This window comes from Gigantopelta aegis, chromosome 14, assembly GCF_016097555.1.
Source record: "Gigantopelta aegis isolate Gae_Host chromosome 14, Gae_host_genome, whole genome shotgun sequence".
NCBI lineage: Eukaryota > Metazoa > Mollusca > Gastropoda > Neomphalida > Peltospiridae > Gigantopelta > Gigantopelta aegis.
The window spans coordinates 52,654,229-52,671,928 of NC_054712.1; the positions used below are offsets into that span (position 1 = coordinate 52,654,229).

At 39.6% G+C, this 17,700-nt stretch overlaps 1 protein-coding gene across 2 annotated transcripts in view; it reads right to left on the reverse strand.

Annotated features, from left to right (window-relative positions):
* LOC121388670 overlaps positions 1 to 17,700 on the reverse strand; it is a 49,424-nt gene that overhangs the window by 10,229 nt on the left and 21,495 nt on the right. Inside the window, exons 3-8 of one of the 2 annotated variants that reach the window (XM_041520115.1) lie at positions 15,434 to 15,864; positions 13,137 to 13,333; positions 11,125 to 11,398; positions 7,705 to 8,079; positions 2,965 to 3,302; positions 1,846 to 2,052 (exon numbers count right to left, since the gene is read on the reverse strand). In XM_041520115.1, the coding sequence (XP_041376049.1) occupies positions 1,846 to 2,052; positions 2,965 to 3,302; positions 7,705 to 8,079; positions 11,125 to 11,398; positions 13,137 to 13,333; positions 15,434 to 15,864 (1,822 nt within the window). The other variant, XM_041520116.1, reaches the window with a different exon arrangement.

Sequence of the window (17,700 nt, forward strand, 5' to 3'; positions counted from 1 at the left end):
TTAACCATGTGTTTGACGCCATATAACCGTAAATAAAATATTTTGAGTGCGTCGTTAAATAAAACATTTCTTTCTTTCTTTCACCTGTACCACGTTTCTGTGCTGCATTCTGTAACACGTTTAATGCTTTTGATCGAGTATCGCAAAGCGGGTTAATCCATAACGTAAACACTATGGTATCAACTGCATCCTTTTGCAACGATAAACAATTACATTTCCATTAGGAAACATACCATGAACATGATTTGAACGTTACAGAATCGTGTTACCCTAATATCCGAAATACCTCAAGTTTCCGTTCTATATCCATTATTTTCTCTCTTTTTTCAGTTTATGTTACCGATATTTCAGATAGACACGACTGTGTAACGGGGATTTAATTCAAAGTCACACACAACTTCCATTTGTTAAAAATATGTCCTCAAGGTTCTATGACCGTCCCCAATCAATCTAATTAAAATTAGCTCTACTGGGTCTACCCTTGTAGATCTAACAGCATTGCGTGGACTCCAATGTCCAGGTGACATTTCATCTATAAATAACAATTCAAATATCGACCAATTACACTTCGCCGTTTATAGCGTTATTCGGGAGCATACAAATTCTAAAAATATCGGGCGAGACTATTTATGTAGTAGGCGAAGTTGTTGGTCTATTTCAACATTAAAAAAACAGGGGGAAAAGTGCAGTGATAAACTCTGGATTGTATACTAGTATAAACAGATTTTATGACTATACCATCACGGTTTCTTTTTTCGTCTTAAAGCGGATTTTATATAAAAGTTTATATTGAAATTAGTTTCCGGCATACTTCGTAATTCACCCGAATCATTTTGTATATCCTCGGCATAATCTCGAATGTTTTCAAATTCTTTTTAAATCATTGGCATGATTTTGCAAGTAATGTTTTGATAGGTCGAATGAAAGGTCAACTGGACATGAGCTCCAACGGGCTGCTGTTAGATCCACATGTAATAGTGGAGCTAATTTTAATTTGATTGTTCCCCAATTAAACACAGGTAAATTTCTGAAGTAAACACTGGTATGTCCAAATGTGCCTCACGAAATTCGTTATACATTGAAACTAGTTTGAATACGCATTAATGCAAGAAACAAAATACAAAATACATTTGCATATTTCTTTTTAGTGTGTTTTAAGTTTCGTTATCCTTTATAACACTATTGCTCTGTTGTCTTTGTCAATATGGTCCGAGTCTAATAAAGTGCCTGCAGCTGACATTTACACCATTTGGTACAATAGATGGGACATTGCTAGCCATAATAATGAGTTTGGCATTGCAAGAGATGGAACATTGCTGGCCACAATGATGAGTTTGGCATTGCAAGAGATGGGACATTGCTGGCCACAATGATGAGTTTGGCATTGCAAGAGATGGGACATTGCTGGCCACAATGATGAGTTTGGCATTGCAAGAGATGGGACATTGCTGGCCACAATGATGAGTTTGGCATTGCAAGAGATGGGACATTGCTGGCCACAATGATGAGTTTGGCATTGCAAGAGATGGGACATTGCTGGCCACAATGATGAGTTTGGCATTGCAAGAGATGGGACATTGCTAGCCACAATGATGAGTTTGGCATTGCAAAAAACTCAACATAACATAGCCATAACTAGAGATAACTGGGGGTATACTTGTCTCCATGAAAATGCTAAAAATGTGTTGTTGTTTGTGGGGGGTGTGGTTTTGTGTATTTGTTTTGTTTTAGTTTATAATTGCCATTTTTTTATTAACTCCAAAAGACTACTCCTTCCCAGTGTTATTTTCGACTACGCATGACCCTTACAAAAACAAAAAGTTTCAAAAATCTAAAAGAACCTACATCCTTCTTAAGTCGTTCGACTGTCTGCTGGTCTTGCAGAGTGACGATCATCTTCACGTGGGGCGGGAGTTGCCTTGGCAACCAACTTCCCGAGTCAGCGGTCACGTCATCCATCAGAATGACCAATGGCTGGAGTTCGGTGGCAAGGTCAAGAAGAGTTTGAAAGCACGCGCGTTCCGAATAGACAGGGAATGATCGGTGCGGCATCTGTAAAACAAACATCTCCTGTTAAATATCGAGTCAAATGAAATGAAAGACACAAATCATTTGAAATAATGAAAAAAATATGGCGCCAGTCGTTCTGTTCTGATATCCTCGAATGTGTCGACAAAGCCGAGATTTCCGTTTTGAAGTATAGAGCTGTCAGTGTGGACACATTTCATTTGCTATTACCATGACAACCACAAATTGTACATACAAAAACTACTACAACAACAACTACTGGTCTTTATTGACTTCTACAGACACGACATATCATACACGCTACAGAGATCAATGATTCGACTCGTCTCACCTTACAGAGTGCGCTACCACTCATCCAAGTGCTGGTTGTTTCAACACATTTATCTACTTCAGGATTCCACTTATCCAATTAGGGCCTAATTTTTCACATTAGCCTAAACTCTAGCTCAGTTGGTAGAACACTCGCCTGAGGTGCTTGCGCCGTAGGTTCGAACCACAGCAGTGCAAGCACTTCTCTGATTGGGTATCCTCTGTCCCACCCAACGCCTCGTGACTGACATACCAAAGGCTGTTGTAAGTGTATATAAAAGATATCGTACTGCACATGGACGAATGTCATGAATTGCCTAATGTTTGAGGTGCACTAGCCGATCATTAATAAATGTGCTCTAGTGGTGTCGATAAACGTAATTCGCATTCATCTAATATACTCAACAAAATTAATGAAGGGCCACTAGATATCTTCAGGATTTTTCTTTACAGTACAAAATAAATTTATGCGTTCATTGTTAACATTGGTAAAAAATGTACTATGTACTCAAACAAGATTTAAAACCACCTGTTATCAAAACTTGCTCATATAATTATGATACTAACAGAAACTGACCATCAAGGTCTACTGGCCCTCAGTTAAAACTGAGTTGGGTGTACAATTACCTCATCTTTACCAGGGTTGAAGCTGGACTCGTTCAGGCAGTCGATCTGCTGAATAATGCTGTGAAACACACTGAACATGCTGCACGAGAACGGCGTCATGCCGCAGAACCGCACCAGCGCCGCCGCTTCCGGAAGCAGACGAGGGCACTCGGCCGCCATCTTGGCTATGACGCTGGACCTTCCACTTCCGGGCGGGCCGTGTAGCACCATGGGATTCTGGGCGCTGTTCTGGAGGTAGGTTCGCAGCTTGGCTATCACAGATGAGTTCACTTCGTTTGAGAATGTTTGGCACAGACGAGATTGATGCATCAGTTCTTCGCAAAGCCGACGATTAATACCTTGAGTAAGAAAAAACAACAACAAAAGCAGCTGTTACAGAGGTGGGCAGTTCAAGTTCTTTTTTTGCTTTAAGTTTTTACAACTTATCAGCATAATACAATGTACAACAAAATAATACATATATATATATATATATATAGGATATGTACAGGATTATGGTGGAGAGTGCTTTAGTAAATAATAATAATAATAATAAATAAATAAATTAAGGTTCTATTGACATATTATTTAATACATATAAGTCATTATTAAGTATACTGAGAGATACATGTATTATTGGTTTAATATACATGTAATCGAAAGGTACTATACTGAATAAATAGAAGTACTGTTAATATTAACGGCATCTGCTCTAAATAAATATTTTCCGAGTGCTTTAGCATTGTCAGACGCTAATTGCTGGGTAAGTTTGAAAACGCTTGGACGTCTATGGTAAAATGTTTTAATAACTTTCATTATTAAGTTATTATAATTATCGTGGGCACTGGGGGATAAAATGATACTCGTCTTCTATTTCATTTTTGACACATAGTGTACATTTTCTCTGTGATCTTTCAATATTTCTATACCTGATTTTAGTTATTGGACAGACACACAGACATACGAACTGACATGACTGTAACACCACTTTATAAAGACAGTCACTGATACATTAACAGGACTAGACTATAGGAACTAAAATATGGCACGCTGTTATTATTATTTTTAAAATATGGCCTGCTGGAAATAAGACAGCACGGGGTGAAGGAAGTAAAGTTTGTTTTATTTAACGACGCCTCTATAGCACATTGATGTTTATCTTATCATCGGCTACTGGACGTGAAACATATGGTCATTTTGACATATTTCTTTAGAGGAAACCCGCTGCCGCCACATAGGTTACTCTTTCCGATAAGCAAATGGTCTTTTATATACACTTTCCCAGACAGGACAGCACATACCACGGCCTTTGATGAACCAGTTGTAGACCACTGGTTGGAACAGAAAATAGCCCAAACTGCAAATGTGTCTACTGAGAAGGATCGATCCGATGACCGACCGCTTCACAGGCGGACACGCTACAGCTTGGGCTACATCCCGCTCCCGGGGTGAAGGAAGCGTTTGTGATAGCGTGTGGGAAAATTAGGACCTCTGAGATATATTTTAGAGAATTACAGAATTAAAATATTACAGAATCTCAAGCTAAATAGCAGAAGAGATAATCGTTCATACATCTGTCTCTTGACAAATTACCTGCAATTTGTTATGGTTTTAGCAGGTGAATTTCTATTTGACATGCTAGGTCTGAAAAACTAACTGCTTTCCGCTTTTCGCAGGCCGCTATTTACAGCCACGATTAAGAAAGGAAAATTGTTATTGTATGTATTTATTGATAAAGGTAGTACTAAACCAAATAACTTCCGGCTGCGTCAAAGTTCGAGGTGCACCGAACTTTTGATAGAGAAGTGAACACCACAAGTGCTGTGATTGGTTGTAAAAAAAAAAAGTTTCATCTGAGCAAAAAATGTATGCAAGTTTATTTCATCTAGTACCACTGTGTCAAGTAGCCTTGTGCTTGAAACATGTATGGGGTACCTGTAAAAAAAAAGTACCCGAATTTGGTGCGGAACTAGGGTATCTCAGAAATGAGCAGCTTGACCCCCATTTTTTTTTCTGATTCACTTTAAGGGTCAGGGGTGGTAGTATTTATATCCGTGGCGTTTATGTCGATTGATACGCTGCAGGTAGGAGTTTTAGCCACATATGTTACTGTCGTCTGTGGGATTTGATTTGGTAGTATACACCCTAAACAGCTCGACAGACAGATACTCCGGTAGACACAGACAGACGAGTCCGATATCCGAGTTAGTTTGAGAGAAATCGGTCTAGCTTTTAAAGCCCGCCTTAGTGCTGACAATTTAACGAAAATACCAAAGGTTTTATTTCGTTTTAACCTATTTTCGAGCTTAAAATGCAATTAAGGCTCAAGCACGCTGTCCTGGGCACACACACACACACACGCGCGCGCGCGCGCACACACACACAGACACACACACTGAGCTTTGTGGGCTGCCTATCCTGGCCAGTGGGTTAGTGTGAGAGGAGATCGAAGTCGGTGTGGTGTCCGTACATCTACCCGCTGAGTCGTCAAACTCACTTCGGGTGGAGGCCGGTACCCAGATTCGAACCCAGTACCTATATATATTAGTTCGATGGTTTAGCCGCTACACCACCAAGGCTGGTTGCCATCAAGGCCATTACAGCCACTTATAACGCAGTGTTCTCTTTAATGTCTACCTGCTTTGCGAGCAGCGCTTCCCTTCATTATAGACTGGGTTTTATTGATTTTTCGGGGGGTTTTTTACATTATATATTGACTAGCGTACAGTTGTTCACTAAACCAATCTATTAGCACTAACCGTATTAATGTAAACTGCAACAATGCGTACGGATCAGGTTATTTTCGCGTAAAATGTATTGTAACAAATACGAGCCGATCGTTAATAACGATCTATCAGCGTAAAATGTTTTGGTTTTTTTATGACTTTTATTAAAAAAAACTAAAAAATGCGAACATTAATCGTCATAACGTATAGCCTATTTGCAGTTGATCGTTCTATAAAACGCCATTATTGTAAAAATATTTAGCGGTATATTAGATAAGCCATTTCCGACGAAATTGCTTAAACCCGCTATCTCGCCTTGTTAGAATGTAACATTTAATTACAAGTAGAATAAATGTTGTAGTTGCAAGTCTGGGACGAATCCAGGATTTTGTAAATGTGTGTGTGTGTGTGTGGGGGGGGGGGGGGGGGGGGTGTCACAAAATTATAAAAATGACAATTTGAGTTTGTCAAAAAGGCGGATCTGGGGTTCGGGGGATATGCTCTCCGGAACGTTTTGAAATAGAGATGCTCAGAGGCGTTTTTTTTGTTTTGGGGGGGGGGGGGGGGTGTGTAATTTAGTGTATTAAACTGTGGATGAAGAATAAAAAAAAACCCAAAACACCCCAAAACAACAACAAAAAAACAAGTCATTAAAAAGGCACTTCAAATAGGAGAGTGGTCACGTGACGCCTGTAGGCATAGCCATCCCCCCTGGATGCGCAAATGCAAGCGTGAATCTTCGCTCTTTTTCTTCTTTTTTTTATTCGATTCGGACCCAGTACCTACCAGCATCAAACTTTATGAAAGACAGCAGGTTAGCTACGGCCAGAGAATACCTGTTCCGTGTTCAGCAATGTTCAGCGAGCAACGCTAACGTTCGCGTTCACTATGTGATTGTCTCTGGTGTGGTCATTGACATTTGATTTAACGCAAAGCGAATAAACCAGTCTTGCGAACGTTTTTCTGCTCAATCGGGCTGAACTGGCCACAGACCACAATTATTTACGCTATATGTTTCTATATAGCGTTAGTGACTATATCACTTTTATTAATATCAATAGGCCTATTGATTTTTTATGCACCTTTGCCTGTCTGGGGGAAACATACCCTGAAAAGGACAACCCCTGTTGTCCAGCTGTTTCTTCCAGGATATTTGTTTAATCAAACACACCCACTAAACCTGACTGGAGGATATTTATTTTACACAAAAAGCATTACTTTTGCATGGATCGGAATTACCCACAAAAAGGTCTTCAATGTTAACAAGTTACACATGTTTGCAAACTTCAGTCCAATAGTTGCCACTTCAAAGCTGTCTGTCATTAACTAACCACACTCAAACAGAAGACTACTTGTGCTGATATATTTTCGGATTTTTGTCAACCAAATGGGAAGATAACTGTGATCGGAGGCCAATTTACGGTTATATGGCGTCAGACATATGGTTAAGGACCACACAGATTTTGAGAGGAAACCCGATGTCGCCACTACATGGGCTACTCTTCCGATTAGCAGCAAGGGATCTTTTATTTGCACTTCCCACAGGCAGGATAGCACAAACCATGGCCTTTGTTGAACCAGTTATGGATCACTGGTCGGTGCAAGTGGTTTACACCTACCCATTGAGCCTTGCGGAGCACTCACTCAGGGTTTGGAGTCGGTATCTGGATTAAAAATCCCATGCCTCGACTGGGATCCGAACCCAGTACCTACCAGCCTGTAGACCGATGACCTGCCACGACGCCACCGAGGCCGGTTTACATTAAACCAAATGATTACAATCAAACAGTTATTGCGAACGTTATTGTTTGTTCGCTGTTGCTGAATAAATAACTAAGATAGAATCTGAGCTGTATATTAGATCGTATCATCGCCACTAACGCCTTTATGTCCTGGACAGGAGATCAGAACTCGTGCCCAGGACAGACGTGCCTAAACCTCGAATAGTGTATTATAGGAACGTCAAAAGAGTTTCCTTCCTTCCTTCCTTCCTTCCTTCCTTCACTAACGCCTGTTTCGATTGGTCAGTACTTACCTGTATAATTATTATACGGAGACCTGTCCTCGGTGTCCACGTGATCGCCAATGACCTTGAGAACGGCGGCTTCCACTTCTGTGGTAAATCGCTTCAAATACTCGCGGTCCTCGAACGTCTCTCCAAGGTCATTGTCCAACGACTTCCACTTGACGCTGTGCCGGATGACGTTGGCTCCGGGAATAATGGACTCGACGAGTTCCTTCAGCTGGTGAATCTTCGCCTGCGAGTGCTTGTCGATCACGCCGTCGTTCATGTTAAAGTAGTTGGGCGCCAAGTGATCCTGAAGCCTGACGAAGTTCCTGTTGATCATGACGACGTGTCCCGGCTGAATTCCGCTCAACGTCAGCGCCGACGTCAGTTCATCCTCTTGTGCTAAAAACATGTTGTTGTTTTTTTATATCTAAATACAGTATAACAATAATGCAATATAACAAGCACATTAAAAAAAAAATCCCATGTATAATAATAATAATAAAATACTACATACGTACGTACGCACGCACGCACGCACGCACGCACGCACACACACAAGTTTGCTTTGTTTAACGACACCACTAGTTCACATTGATTTATTAATAATCGGCTATTGGATATCAAACATTTGATAACTGTTTCTTAGAAGACACACACGTACATATGTACGGACGGACGGACGCATACACATTCATACATACACGCATACATACACACACACACACACATACACACACACACACACATACATACATACATACATACATACATACACCATACATACATACATACATACATACAGTGTTTCTTGCATGCATGAAATAAAATAACCTTGAAAAACATTTCTAGATGTAGTACAGTACCAGAAACAAAAATACAATTTTTCAATATCCATTTTTGAAAATAACCACACATCCCACATAAATCACCAGAAGGTCACAACCTCCATCTCTACCCACCCCACGCCCACCCCACGCCCATCCAACGTCCACCCACGTGATATTTTCTAGAATAGTTCACGGTACTACCTGACGTCAATCAATCATTGTATACGAGTGTAATAAACATTTGTTCTATTCTGAAGGTGTTCATTATCAATACGCACACGTCACATGCTCCATTCTAAGCAAAATAAACCTCACCGAATTTGCTGCTGATCTAGATGTTTATAAAACGCACTGTTAACCGTTGTAGCGAACAAATACTTCGACGTCAGACCATGATGGATAAATAAATATTTATCCTTCCACTCTGAGTATCGAATTTTGCTTCTGTTTTATATTCAAGAATTATTTGATGACTATTAAACAGTGCAAGGCATCTGGGATAACGCCAGTCAGCCTCTTGTCGCTAACGTTCGCTAGAATGTTTTTCATGCTACACAGTTACATACTGAATGGCCGTGTCGGGAACCAGTCAAAATAGTTTGCAAACGTTGGCGCTGATGTAGCCTAACGTCTTCAAGAATACCGCCAGGCCATTCTGTGGACAGTGGCGTACTGTATTTTTTTTACTGTATTAAATTTTATAAAATCATACGTACATACATACATACATACATACATACACACACACACACACATACACACACACACACACGCACACACACACACACACATACACACACATACATAAATACAATAGCTCAAAAGGTATCGTGGCAAGTCTGCAAGTTGCGGGCGATTCGCTGCCATAGGTTCGAGTCCCAGCAACGGCATGGAACAATTTGTGAGGCCAGAAAGGATTTAATTATCCCCTGCGCCAGTGCGTTAATATCTATGTATATAACAGTCAACCTCGACATACATAGTACAATATATAGATATTCATACATCAATACATACATACATACATACATACATACATACATCAATACATCAATACATACATACATAGTGTGGGTTGGCCATCTAATAGTGGGTTGCCCCCCACCCACCCCCCACCCACCCCAATAGTGGGCTGTCCTGTCTCCCAATTTAAAATCCTGGCTACGCCAGTCTGTGGATGACGTACAATTTTATCCATTGCCAATAAAGACAATGTATTTTGTTGGATTCCCAACCATACTGGGGTGATGAATAGGCAGATGTAGCTGCCAAGTCTGCATTAATTTTGCATCATGTCAGGGTTGGTGTGCCTTACACTGACCTTAGACCGTATAAACGTGATATTAACCAATATATATTTTCAACTTTGTACGGTGCGGTTGCGAACAAGCTGCATTCTGTCATTCCAGTCCTGGAAAGTGGCAGTCTTCTTATAAGCAGTACAGGAAGAGTGAAATGGTCTTGTGTCGTGCTCGCATCGGTCGCACATACACAACACATTTATTTATGCTGAAGAAGAATCGGCGTGGGCACTGCTAATGCACACTGGTGGTTCGTTTAATTAGTTTAATTTGTATTTCAACAGTTGGTAAAGAAACTGAGGTAAAGTGCTGGCTCCTCGAAACCTATATGAATCCAACACTGGGCTAAAAGTATTACAATAGAGTCTCTAATCCTAATTCCAAAACCGGCCTCGGTGGCGTCGTGGTTAGGCCATCAGTCTACAGACTGGTAGGTACTGGGTTCAGATCCCAGTCGAAGCATGGGATTTTTAATCGAGATACCAACTCCAAACCCTGAGTGAGTGCTCCGCAAGGCTCAATGGGTAGGTGTAAACCACTTGCATCGACCAGTGATCCATAACTGGTTCAACAAAGGCCATGGTTTGTGCTATCCTGCCGGTGGGGAGCGCAAATAAAAGATCCCTTACTGCTAATCGGAAAGAGTAGCCCATGTAGTGGCGACAGCAGGTTTCCTCTCAAAATCTGTGTGGTCCTTAACCATATGTCTGACGCCATATAACCGTAAATAAAATGTGTTGAGTGCGTCGTTTAATAAAACATTTCTTTCTTTCTTTCTTTCTTTCCTAATTCCAAAAGTCTGTAGCTTTTCTGTTCAACTGATGTTACATTTTTAACTGTTACAAGCACCAAGACGATCAGAAACACATTGAATTTGCGGGAATTAACCATTTAGGCAAGAACTTGTTAGTAATGAGTAATTTAACGGCCACAAAAGGCTGCAATAGCAGAACACTGCCTAATAACTGGGATAAATGTCTTTATTAACATTTCAGGGGGCGGGACTTAGCTCAGTCGGTTGAGTGCTCGCTTGAGGTGCTTGCGTCGCAGGATCGAACCACCTCGGTAGATCCATTCAGCTGATTGTTGTTTTTCTCTCGTTCCAACCAGTGCACCACAACTGGACAAAGACCGTGGTATGTGCTTTCCTGTCTGTGGGAAAGTGCATATAAAAAATCCCTTGCTGCATAAGAAAAAATGTAGCGGGTTTCCTCTAATGACTACAAGTTAGAATTAATAAATGTTTAACATCCATTAGCTGACGATTAACCAGTAGTGTCGTTACACAAAACAAAACTTTTATTAACATTTCTTACCAGATAGCAGATATTTCTCAGCCTGGCATTCAGTCATGTTTTGCTGAAACAATGCAATGAGCCGGTCTATTCTATTGCACTGACTGTTCAATTTTGTCTTATCACACTCGCTGCACACGCACAGCGTGTAAACGTCTGAATTACTCTTGGTATAACAAGATTCAAGAAGGAAACGTTCGTCACTGTTGGGTTGTAGCCTGGTACGAATGTCTTCAAAATCCGAAGAGTTAATTTGGCGCGGAACTGAATACTCTAGTTTATTGTTGAGGAAAATCTGAAAAAGAGGAAAGAGATGTTTGTTTAAAAGTATTTCATCACCGTAATCGCTAGTAGGTGTTTAAAATATTATGCTTTAATATAAAGTGTGAAAGGGAAACAAAATTGTTGTTGCAACTATTTTGATTTTGCACATTGGCACCGCACCTCGGCCATATTTTGCTGTCTGTCCAGGACAATGGGTTAGTTGTTACTTATTACCCTTTAGTGAGAGAAAGGGCAGTGTAGTTATCTTACATCTACCCAATGTATACATACAAAGCTTGCCATCAATATTGTATTGTATTGTGCATTGCATTGCATTGTATTGTATTGTGTTGTATTGTATTGTATTGTGTTGTATTGTATTATAATTTATTGTACTGATTTATTGTACTGTATTGTATTATCCAATACCCGATGATTAATGAAGCAATGTGCTCTAGTGGTGTGCAATGTGCTCTAGTGGTGTCGTTAAACAAAACAAACTTTTTTTTGTATTGTATTGTGTCGTTAAAAGTCAATCTCAGTTAGAGCCAGCACTGACCAGGATGTGAACCCAGTAGCTACCAGTCTTTAAGTCTTCGGGAGTGACTAGATAGAGATTCATGGAATCAGCCACTGTTTTGTCAAATGCCCATTAGGCTCTGCATTGTGCAGAGATACGATCTACTACACGACCGAGGCCGGTCCGGTGGGTCTGAGAAGAGCTGGATCGATCGTACCTCATGCGGAAGGTCATATAGTTACATCCACTCCTGTTGATAATGGCGTACATTGATTGTCTCATCGTCGAGGTACTAATGGTCTGAGAGAGAGAGAGAGAGAGGGAGCCAGCGAACAGACATCAGAAGCTTCTTGAAAAACAAACACACCTAGGGAAAATCAAACGCCAGGCTCGAGGTGAATCGAATATCAAGTGCGCGAGGTCGTAAACAGCGGGCGCTAATTAGCGTCGCCGTCAAATATTGAAATTGCAGGTGGACAATTATTGCACTTCGTCAACTCGGAACATGTACCGTACAGCGGGCGCAAATTAGCGTCGCCGTTAAATACTGAAATTGCATGTGGACAATTATTGCACATCGTCAACTCGGAAGATATACCGTACTCGGTGGTGTAGTGGTTAAACCATCGGATTTAAGGCTGGTGAGTACTGGGTTCATATCTCAGTACCGGCTCCCTCTCAGAGGGAGTTAGTTTAACGACCCAGTGGGGAGACGTACGGCCACTAACCGTCTGTCTTAGACAGGCAGTCCAGATAACTGTGCCCAGGACAACGTGCTTGAACTTTAATTGGCTATAAGCAGGAAAATAAGTAAAAAGAAATAAACAAAACTGGAGTGGGTGTAGCTCAGTGTTATTGTGTTAATGGGCATCCATTACAGATTTTATGAAAACCAGGCTTGCTATATCAAATTATAGAGTCGTACCTAGCCAACATCATTTGAGTAGGGTCATTCCATACAACCAGCCAGAGCATAGTACTATAATGTATTCTGCAGTTAAACTAAAAAGGGCATTTTAAATGTAGTTTGCTACCTTATAATTACAAAAACAAAAAAAATAAACACACACACACACACACACACACACACATATACACACAAAAAGAAGAAAAAAAGAAATAATAAATAAATAAATAAATAAATAAATAAAAAAAAATAAAATCCACAAAACCCCCAGAACAAAAACAAATAACAACAATAAAAAAAAACTTAACAATATTGAAAATTCTATCGCTGCATAACAAATACCAGAACGAGAACAAGTGATGACGTCAGAATACAATCTTGAAGCAGTTGTTGAGATAACTCTCTTCTTATTTCTTTCACATGACAACACGTTGGCCAGTTACTGTCGACAAGTTCCAAACAATATTTTCTCTCAGCACAAAACCGTTTCAATGATGGGAATATTTTCGTTTCTAAGATTGTCCTTTCACTGATGCTATCTGAAAATATAAAACATTTTTCATGCGATGGGCTAGTTCTGGGCGAGTAGACAATTTCGCCAAATTATCTGATAAATTTTCAAAAGTTTTTTTTTTTTTACAAAATATTAATTATTATAACAAATTATTTCCACGAATTAAAATAAAATTCGCCAATTGTTTTTAGAAATTCGCTGTTGTCGAATTTAGCGAGTGCCAGAGTTAGCCCTAGAAATGATATGCAAGATGCTAGGCCCTACTTGCGAAAGAAAACCCCAGATGATTGTTAAAACATCGAGAAAAATTATACCTCTATAGAAACTAGTAAAAGTGATGAAACAGTAATTTTGAAAGGTGTGAGGGTCGAAAGTAACTGGTAAGATCTAAGACACTGGTGTCGGAAGATACCATCAATTGCAGGAAGCCGTTCTATTAATTCTCTCGTTCTAGCCAGAGCTACATAACTGGTGTAACAAAGGCAGGGTCGTAGCTAGCGGTGTGTGTGTGTGTGTGTGTGTGTGTGTGTGTGTGTGTGTGTGTTTTAGACTATTAACTACTCAGTCCCCCTCCCCCCCGAACAAAAAATCCTAGCTACGGCCCTAGAAGACCGTGGTATGTACTATCCTATCTGTGGAATAGTGCATATAAAAGATCCCTTGCTGCTAATCGAAAAGACTAGCCCATGAAGTAGCGACAGTGGATTTCCTCCCTCAATATTTGTGTGGTCCTTATAACCATATATCCGACGCCATATAACCGTAAATAAAATGTGTTGAGTGCGTCGTTAAATAAAACATTACTTTCTTACTTTCCTTCTATTATTTCGCCTTTCTATCCTAATGACCCGTAAAGTATTTCGGCCAATCACAGCATTCGATTCCCTTAAACCGGACATGTTTGCATGGGCGATAAGTGCTGTTCGGATCCTGCACAGAACCCGCGAATTTCTTGCCTGGACTGTAAAAATTGTAACATCCCAAAATAGGGACTGACCTCTGTGATTAATCCGCCGAGAGAATAAAAATTTAAAGTATGTTTCGTCCCAGTTGTGAAAATTGAAAAAAATGAAAGACTGGTTAACTTCAAGAATTATAAAATGGCGCCCAATTTCCGGCATATTAATTTAAAACGATTCAACATCGCTAATTTCCGTAAGTTTTTATCGGGACGAAATCGTCCGCAGTTCCTGAACTACAATGTACGCAAACTACTTTGCACTTTGTTTTGTTTTGTTTTTTTAAATAAATCTTTGCAAATTTCCTTTTTCAATTTCAGTACAAGCAAAACAAAATAAATAATAATAATTAGTTAAATAATTCACTATTATATATTATGTGCATGTACTTGTGATTGCTTATCCTTTTTTAATCAGTGATACCTTTTTATGTAACTTGTGTTGAGTTAAATAATCAATAGTAGACCTATATATTATGTATGTGTGCTTATATCGAGTAATCCATACTTTAATATATATATATATATATATATATATATATATATATATATATATATATATATATATATATATATATATACACTTCTCATAAAAAAATATGACATTATCAATGTAATAACAAACATTACAGAAATATGTCTTAACATATATCTTTCTTTTAGATTTCTATAATGTGTACATGACACGGTCACACCCATATATTATGTACTCCAGAATGCATGTAAAGACAACTGAATTTTAAAAAAAATACCGGAGAGATTATCCTTAGCATTCTCGCCCCCAAATTATTTTGCCAACTCTCTGAACTCAAATCCTGGGGAAAACATTGCCCAAAGTATTCCAGATCCAATATTCTAGCATAGCATGGTAAAAATGCAATTTTTGTTTTCTAGTCAAGATATAATTTTATATTCGGAATTATTTTACAAATGACCATTAAAAATAAAATGTTTTGCTCTTAAAATAGTTTATAAAAATGTATGTATGATAATTGGCGTAGGCCTACTTGTACTACTTGTAAAACGTATCGTGAATAAATCGAACCGTGGACCAAAAATCGAAATAAAAAAACGAACCGTCCCATCCCTAGTAGGGGCATTTATGATCTATTTTGTTTTTATTACATACCCTCAAATTATTTTCTGCCAGAAAGCCTCAATACTTACCACTGCAGCAAGCCACCACAAAGAGGCGAATCACTCTTGGTTTGATGTCACCAAGATCACCGACATGACCTTTGAGCAGACGATACACAGGTTCGGAAATATAGTTCAGACTGGACACTTCCCGTTTAACAAATCTGGGTGTTGTAGCGGCGCTCGTGCACTCTGGAGTCATAGATGAAAATGTGTCGGACGGCGCTAGGCTCCGGCTGTCCGGGTTTTCCTGTGTTTTGAGCACTGATTCTCTGTCCGTTTGGACAATGGCGTCATTGGGAGTTAATGAGTTTTCTTCCAAGTGCGGGATGCTGATCACGGTGTTCTCGTTGCTGAGAGCCGTCACTTTGGGTGGCACGATGACGTCGACGTTGTTTGATGACGTCATGCTGGCGCTCCGGTGAAGCTGGCGTCCATGATCGCATCGTTCCTCTTTAATCCTGAAAGGTGAATATATTGATAATAATGATGATGATTCTGATAATGAATATGATGGTGTTGTTGATCATGATGATTTTGATTTTGATGGTGGTGATGATGGTGGTGGTGATAAGTATGATTATGATGATGATGGTGGTGGTGGTAGTAGTGGTGATGATGATGATAATGGTGTTGGTGATGATGATAATGGTGGTGGTGATGATGACGATGATGGTGGTGGTGGTAATCATGATGATATGATGATTTTGATGTTGATGATGATCATCATCATAATAATGTTATTGTTGTGATAATGATGATGGTGGTGGTGGTGGTGATGATGATGGTGATGATGATGATGATATTAATGATGATTATAATAATAATGGTGATCATTGATAGTGGTGGTGATAATGATGATTGTTATGATGCTGATAATGATGGTGGTGGTGGTGATAGCGATGGTGATGATAACGATGATGGCGCTAATGATAATGTACATTCACACGTACGTGTACTATGATTACTTTAATTAATTAATTTATGTATTTACAATTGCAGTCGCCATTATTGTACAATTTAATGTTTGTAATTAGGACTGCCTCGTAATTGGATAACTTGTGTCCAATCATTTGTGTGTGTGTATGTGTGTGTGTGTGTGTGTGTGTATGTGTGTGTATGTGTGTGTGTGTGTGTGTGTGTGTGTGTGTGTGTGTGTGTGTGTGTGTGTGTGTGTGTGTGTATGTGTGTGTGTGTGTGTGTGTGTGTGTGTGTGTGTGTGTGTGTGTGTGTGTGTGTGTGTGTATGTGTGTGTATGTGTGTGTGTATGTGTGTGTGTGTATGTGTGTATGTGTGTGTGTGTGTGTCTCTGTGTGTGTGTGTGTGTGTGTGTGTGTGTGTGTGTGTGTGTATTCAATAAAATATGTTTTCAATCAACATTAGTAGTAGGGAGGCCTGTATGGTCTTTGTGTAGCAAACAATGACACAATGGCTTTTTTGTGTAGGAAACAATGGCCTTTGTATAGGGGGGTGCAGGTGTCTGGTCTCGGTAGGAAACAATGGCTTTTGTGTAGGAGACAATGGCACAATGGCCTTTGTGTAGGAAACAATGGTCTTTGTGTAGGAGACAATGACCTGGGTACAGGTGTGCGATCATGGTGTATTCAATTCAATGTATTGCATATTACCAAACAAACTGGTGTCAGCAAACAAATAAAAGCAAAGAAACAACAATTAATAATAACAATATGTACAGGCCAGGTGTAAGTCTGACGTTGGTTTTGGCTTCATTGTATAACGTCTACTGTGTTGTTGTATTTTTGTATTGACAGTGGACATACACGTGGATGTTTTTTCACAGTGTTTTATTCTAGACACCCAAAATAATAGCCGTTAAAATATGTCTCGTGGGGAAGGACTGTAACTGTTTGCTGACTGTTTGGTTTAAAGTGAGGCTTTCATGTCGCCAGACAAAATGCGTGTGTGATGATTTTCATTCATTTGTATTTCTTTAGCACATTGTCGACGTTTTCTTTGTTGCCGTCATTAAGCCATTCATTCAGCCATTCATTCATTCGCTTTATAATAGAGGAGTACTTTATCAGACCTCTTCATCAGCCCTCATACAAAGGCATTTTATTACGCCTCTCCGAGTGTTTATGAAACCAGGTGAACTGCAAAAGACATGCCGACGCGTGCCCGTCTTAAGTAGCAGAATAAATTTGTTATGGTATGCACACTGACCGTCAAAGTTTGTTTGTGTTTAGCGACATCACTAGAGGACTGATTTATGAATCATCGGTTATTGGATGAAAAATATAATTTTGACAGTTTTAGAGAGGAAACCCGCTACATTT